A 7,126-nucleotide genomic window follows, 5' to 3' on the forward strand; every position below is an offset into this window, starting at 1 on the left:
CAGACTATAGTCTAGTCTATAGTCCAGACTATAGTCTAGTCTATAGTCCAGACTATAGTCTAGTCTATAGTCCAGACTATAGTCTAGTCTATAGTCCAGACTATAGTCCAGACTATAGTCTAGTTTATAGTCCAGACTATAGTCTATAGTCCTGACTATAGTCTAGTCTTTAGTCCAGACTATAGTTTGGTCTATAGTCCAGACTATAGTCTACTCTATGGTCCATACTATAGTTTGGTCTATAGTCCATATTATAGTTTGATCTACGCTTCATACTATAATCTCGCCTCAGGTACTGACTATAGGCTGGCCTAATAGCCTATATTCTGTACAGTCTAGTCTATTGTCAAGTCTGGAGTCTACTCTAAAATCTAGTTTACATATAGTCTAATCCGAACAAGACTATAAACTGGAATATAGTCCAAACTAAAATTCTAAAATTCGCAATTTTACTAAATATTCAATAAAATTTAAATTTATAAAAATTATTTAAAAAATATTTTTTTTCTCATTGCAGTTTAAATTTTGCCTCATATAAAAACGGGTAAGTCCTTTTCATTAATTTTTTAATTGAATATTTTTTTGCAAAAAAATCACACACTCGAACAAAAATTAAAACTTTCAGTTTTAATTTCCCTAATCCTTAATAAATCATTGTTCAAACACCTCCCAGAGACCTTAACAACAGACCAACGACCTGTAATGAGTTTTCAACATGAAAACAAACAAATTGAAATAGAATTTATTTGTTTTACTTAATAGCTCCTCCTTTCTTAGTACATTTGAAAATGACAATAAATAAATTTTATTATAATGGCCGTTTTTGTGTTCGAAAGGACTCAATAGAAACAAGTGTGTGTGTGTAAGTAGTTATATACATAAACACATGAAATCCCTTTTACAAATTTGAAATTGTTTGTTGTTTGATACTTGTAAAATTATAAAAACATTTTCATCATTATGATCTGCTAATTGCTGGCGTATCATTAAGCCACTTAGGTTTTAAGGATATAACACAACTCAACACACACAATTCAAAAAACAATTTAAGGGTAACAAAATGTTATAATAACGTTTACATGGAAAATAAAAGAGATTTTATTAATAGAATTCTCTTAAGTATTTATTTAGGAATTTGTCATTGTTGTCACCCCAGGTTTAGTAAAAATTAGGGTGTAAAACTTAAATTTGACTATAATTGCAAAATGTTTCTTTTTTTTCTTTCTTCTTAAACCAACAATTAACAAGCAACCTCACAGTTTGATTTGTGAATTGAAATTGAAGTTTGTTTGCAGTTTAAAATTCTTGTCATAAAACGTTTTGTTGTTAATATACAGGGTGTTTTGTTTGTGAATCACTTCAGTTGCTTAAACTTTTAAATTGTTTGCACACTTATGTTTGTTTGTTTTTCTTTGTTGTTTGGTCAAAAGGATATATAAGCCTTAATGTTTTCTCTTTTAAACAATTTAACCACTAACGTATAAAGTAGTAAAATAACAGTTTGCCTCGTATAAACAAAGTCAGTGTTAATCTTAAACGGATATGGCTGGAATTTTTAGCGGAAACATAATGCCGGGCGGAAACATTAAGATCTTTTCTTCTTCTCTGTTGAGTGTAATGATGCCTAAATTGTCTTATACACGTGTCTCGCATTAAAACTGTTTGTTGTTTATTAAACAATAATCGATACCTTAATGTACTTACGTTTCATTATTATTGTTGCTACTGTTGTTGTTATTGTTGTTGTTGTTGCCATTATTATTACTGCCCGCTGTGTTCGAACTGCCAAATGTACCAAATATATGAGTACCAAATTGTTGGGCGGCATTGGCTGTATTTAAACTGGTAGTTGGTGTCGTTGATGCGCTACTTGAACGTGTTGACAATGATATGGGTCCACCCACTTCTATGGGTGAATCGGTATTACGTGAATTAGATGGGCTATTGGTAGGATTTCGTGGTGTTCTAGCGCCTGGTGAGGGTGAACCGGCACTTATTGAGCCCACTGATTGTGAGCCTGAATGTCCACTGTTCATTTGATTCGATGACAAAGGTCTTTCATTGTCTGAATCCATACCAGTGCCGCCGTGAGGACTTAGGTGTGATGATCCTGGGCCGGGACTGTGTGAACGTTGATGATGTGGTTCATCATCATCCATTTCACCGGTTATATCGGGTGAGGATTCGCGGCTGTCATGCAACTGGAAAGAGACGGTTTTTTTTTGGATTTTATTTTATACAAAATGAGCAAAAGAAAAATTTAAATTTCACTAAAAAGTCTATAGTCAGTCTGCAGTCCGCGCTATGATCAAACTATAGTTTGTCTTTAGGCTGACAATAGTCAGTCTATAGTTTGTCTATTGTCAGCCTACAGTCAGACTGCAGTAAGTTTATTGTCCAGGCTATAATTAGTCTAAAGTTGTCTTTAGTCAGTATATAGTCTGTTTATAGTCAGTCTAGAGTATCAGGCTATAGTCAGCCTACAGTCTAGACAATAGCCTGTCTATATCTCAGACTATAGTCAGTCTATAGTCCAGACTATAGTCAGTCTATAGTGTAGAATATAGTCAGTCTATAGTGTAGACTATAGTCAGTCTATAGTGTAGACTATAGTCAGTCTATAGTGTAGACTATAGTCAGTCTATAGTGTAGACTATAGTCAGTCTATAGTGTAGACTATAGTCAGTCTATAGTCCAGACTATAGTCAGTCTATAATATAGACTATAGTCAGTCTATAGTATAGACTATAGTCAGTCTTTAGTCTAGACTATAGTCAGTCTTTAGTCTAGACTATAGTCAGTCTATAGTCCAGACTATAGTCAGTCTATAGTGTAGACTATAGACAGTCTATAGTCCAGACTATAGTCACTCTATGGTCTAGAATATAGAATACAGTCTATAGTCCAGACTATAGTCAGTCTATAGTGTAGACTATATTCAGTCTTTAGTTTATGCTATAGTCTGTCTTTAGTCGAGAATATAGTCTGTATATAGCCAAGATTATAGTCAGTCTATAGTCCACACTACAGTCACTCTATAGTCTAGACTACAGTCAGTCTATAGTCTAGACTATAGTCAGTCTATAGTCTAGACTATAGTCAGTCTATAGTCTAGACTATAGTCAGTCTATAGTCTAGACTATAGTCAGTCTATAGTCTAGACTATAGTCTAGATTATAGTCATTCTATAGTCCAGACTATAGTCACTCTACAGTCTAGATTGTAGTCATTATATAGTCCAGACTATAGTCACTCTATAGTCCAGACTATAGTCACTCTATAGTCCAGACTATAGTCACTCTATAGTCCAGACTATAGTCAGTCTATAGTCCAGACAATATTAAAAATGAAAAGTTATAAAACTTTAAAGTAAAAACTATTTTTATTTCAACACCTAAAAGTATGCAATGTTGTATTGAAGGAAACCAAACAAATTGCTTATAGAGTGTGAATTCTTACAAGATTTACAAAATGTTTTATAACTTTTACAATTATGAACCGATTTTAACAAGTGATATGTTGTTTCATTGAAAACAAAATGGTCTTTAAAAAAATTAATTAGTCTCAAAGTTTTGTTAAAGTTATTGCTTTTTTTTAGTTTTTTTTTCTTCTCTATTAAAAAATTCTTCATATTTATTTACTTTATATACATATATATTAACCCTACACACTTACCTTATCCAATGATACACTACTACAATCGCCATTTTCACGCTTGCGTTGTTCATCCTTAAGGCGTTCTGCTTTACGCCATTTGGCACGACGATTTTGAAACCAAACCTGAAAATAAAAATTGACAAGACAAAAATAAATAGAAAATTTTATTACTTTAACCACATCTAATTTAACTTTAAATAAACAATAGTTTTATGAAAAAGAAAAAAAATATTAAAAAAAATATATATATGTATTCATCTATATAATGTATTGTTTGCTTTTTGCCAAATGCTTTAGGCAAATTAAAATGTTTAAATAAATTGAAAAAGTTTTCAAAACTATACAATAGAATATTTTCACGCTTAAATAAGTTTCGTTTTTTTCTCCTTTTAAACGTAAAATAATATTATATGTATAAAGGTTGTGAATGGAAATGAATAGGTAAAGTTTTAGTTATTGCTTGGTGAGTGGTTTCAGAGAGGATTTGGAGGAGTTATTTTTTTTTTATATTTATAAAAGGTTTAAATGAATGTTATTGTTTTATTAAGGGAATTATTATTAATAAAGTTTTATAATTGACAAAAATATTTAAAAAACTTAGAAAATATGTGCCACAAACTGTTGGAGGCTATTAGTAACAACATACACTCAAAGAAATCAATCTGAAACGTTTTTAGATGTACGTGTTTTCTTAAACAAAGTACTTGGTTTAAGTACGGATCCTTATGCCTTCTTTGGGACAAAACTAACTTACAATATAGTGAATTGATCCCAAAAAGTTCTTGATGTGAGTTCAATTCGTACTTGATTTCTTTATTTGAGTTCATTGAGTCCTTTGTCTAGTTCAAACACCAGTACATAGACTAGTTGTGATTTTTTCTATAGATTGGGCCATGGACCAGTAAATGTCTTGGATCATACTTGAATCTATAAACCCAAAGACCAGTCCCATAGACTAGTTTAGTACAGATACTATTGCTTAAACTTGTTCTGAGTTTTTTCCATAGACTTATCCATGGACCAGTTAATAATCTAGTCCACACATCAGACAAGAAAGCATAGCAAGCAAGTCTTGGTTCATACTTGAATCTATAAACCCAAAGACCAGTCCCATAGACTAGTTTAGTACAGATACTATTGCTTAAACTTGTTCTGAGTTTTTTCCATAGACTTATCCATGGACCAGTTAATAATCTAGTCCACACATCAGACCAGAAAGCAGAGAATTGTCCAAGTATATACAAGACCAATCAATACTAGTCTAATTTACAGATTCTTCTATGGACTAGACTTAGTCTATAGCCTTTAGCAAAGTCGTGTTCATAGATGGTTAATTAGTTATTGTGCGCTCCTTAACCAGTGTCTCAGGTGGGAATCGAACCTACTGGAGGCATGTTAATAGATTAGACTTAAAATGTCTAGTTCGGAGACTATAGCATAGACTAGTCTAATACAGAGATTACTGCATAGACTAGTTGAGAGTTGTTTCCATAAGCCTGAGAATAGACCTGTAGTCTTGTATACATTAGACTACAGACAAGTATATGCAAAACCAATAGATACCAGTCAAATTCACACATTATTCTAGGGACTAGACCAGAGATACAAGCCGATACAAAATGGTCGTTGGTGGCGGCGCAGCCATTTTAGGTCGGCGGTGGCGGCTTATTATAGAAAATATCGGCGGCGGCTAAACTGTTTTCTCAATTCAACTTTTTCTTCAGAAATTTTCATTATAAGCATTTATTATATTGAAAATCTCTGTATAAAAACTGTTTCTATATAAGATTTTTTCGCACAATATAGATATTTATAGTGTGGCAACTGTTTTTAATTTGAAATAAGAATTAAAATAGTAGCAATTCCGTTTAAATTGATGAAATTTTTTTCTGAAATACAAGTGCGGCTAAGTTTAAGGCGGCTTAGCTTTTGTGCAGAAAGAAGTTGGCGGCGGCTTGCAAAATATTACCGGCGTCTAGCCGCCGCCGATTTGAGCCGTCTCAGCTTGTATCTCTGGACTAGACTTAGACATAAAGCAGAGTATAATTCAGAACTAAACTCTTGTTTAGATTAGACTAAATACCAATCAATATAAGTCTAATTCCAAGACTAATCGATGACCTTGTCAACTGTTCTTGTCCTTTAACAGTTAATAAAGTAGTCCATAGGCATGTCCTTAAAAAAGCCAAAAGACTTGTTCTTAAAATTGTCTATATCCTAAACCTTCCTTTTCGAAAATCTATTAAAAGAAAAGTAGTTATTTCAGGAACCTTTTATGTGTAAAAATGTGGACAATTTTAGGAATTTGAATCAAAAACTTAAATCATTTTTTAAAAATTTGACCTAAACTTCAAATATTTATACAAATTTTCTAATAATCCCAATTATCCTTTTATATTGTATATTCTGCTTAAAAGTTCAACAAAGAAAAACAAATTATGTTCATCAAAACTTAAACAAAATTATAACAATAAAATACCACAAAATTAATAAAGAAGTATAAGAAAGAAGAATAATAAATAGAATATGAAAATGTAATTTAGAAGATTATTTCATTTTATTTTTATAAGTAACAAACTAACTAAATTGAAATCGATGATTCCCAAAGGCCAACAACAGGAAAAAGCAAGTAATAATAAAAAAAAAGAGAAAAGGAGCAAAATATAAAACAAAAAAGATGGAGCCTTTAAGCTATAAACTGCAAAAAAAAAAAGAAAACATAATATATAAAAAAATGGGGAAACATGCGCGGCAAAGGGCAAACAACCCCCAAAAAAAGTGAAGTGAATAAAATTGGGAGAAAAAAATAGGTGGGCGTTACAGAAAAGAACAAAAAATATATGGGAAAAAATAACGGTAAAAAAACAATAATGGTTAAATTGGTGGGTGGCTAAAGGAAGTTTACTGACACTACAACAAACACAGACTCACACGCACACACACACGGACAAAAAGTAAGTGGAAAAATATGAATATAATAACAAAATAATAAAAGGATATTGAGCGAGTCAGTAGTCAGGGAGTACAGATAATTTATATTTTTACCCAAGGAGAATATGTACATATGTATGCGTGTGTATGTGTTTCTGTGCGTTTGTCTGTGTATGTATAAGGTCTCAAGTTGATTGCATTATATATATTTTATAAAACACAAAGCATTATAAAGCTTTTTTAGATAGATTTTTATATTGTTTTACATACATACATCTACTTGCAATTACATACAAATATTACCCATATACATACAACCTTAAGGCTAACAATTCAATTTAAAAACAAGTTAGAGTGCTGAAGTCGGCTATAACGAATCTTAAGAGGACTTCATCTATGAACCAGATACTTTTGTTTTATAACAAATAAAATAGTCTAGTCTATGGTCTAGTCTATAGTCTAGTCTATAGTCTAGTCTATAGTCTAGTCTATAGTCTAGTCCATAGTCTAGTCTATAGTCTAGTCTATAGTCTAGTCT

At 31.7% G+C, this 7,126-nt stretch overlaps 2 protein-coding genes across 2 annotated transcripts in view; one reads left to right on the forward strand and one right to left on the reverse strand.

The window, feature by feature from the left end:
- Positions 1 to 1,372: 1,372 nt before the first annotated feature.
- Positions 1,373 to 5,051, reverse strand: LOC124419174 (transcription factor mef2A-like). The gene is made up of 3 exons (XM_046947718.1): positions 5,043 to 5,051; positions 3,676 to 3,780; positions 1,373 to 2,201 (listed from the first exon to the last, which is right to left on the reverse strand). The coding sequence occupies exons 1-3, from the start codon at positions 5,049 to 5,051 to the stop codon at positions 1,701 to 1,703; spliced, it is 615 nt and encodes a 204-aa protein (XP_046803674.1). The 3' UTR covers positions 1,373 to 1,700.
- Positions 5,052 to 5,276: 225 nt separating this feature from the next.
- Positions 5,277 to 7,126, forward strand: part of LOC124419180 (mastermind-like protein 3) — a 4,747-nt gene continuing 2,897 nt past the window's right edge. The window contains exon 1 of the mRNA XM_046947720.1: positions 5,277 to 5,314. Coding sequence (XP_046803676.1) covers positions 5,277 to 5,314 — 38 coding nt within the window. The remainder of the gene's footprint in view (positions 5,315 to 7,126) is intronic.

This window comes from Lucilia cuprina, chromosome 2 (assembly GCF_022045245.1).
Source record: "Lucilia cuprina isolate Lc7/37 chromosome 2, ASM2204524v1, whole genome shotgun sequence".
Taxonomy (NCBI): domain Eukaryota; kingdom Metazoa; phylum Arthropoda; class Insecta; order Diptera; family Calliphoridae; genus Lucilia; species Lucilia cuprina.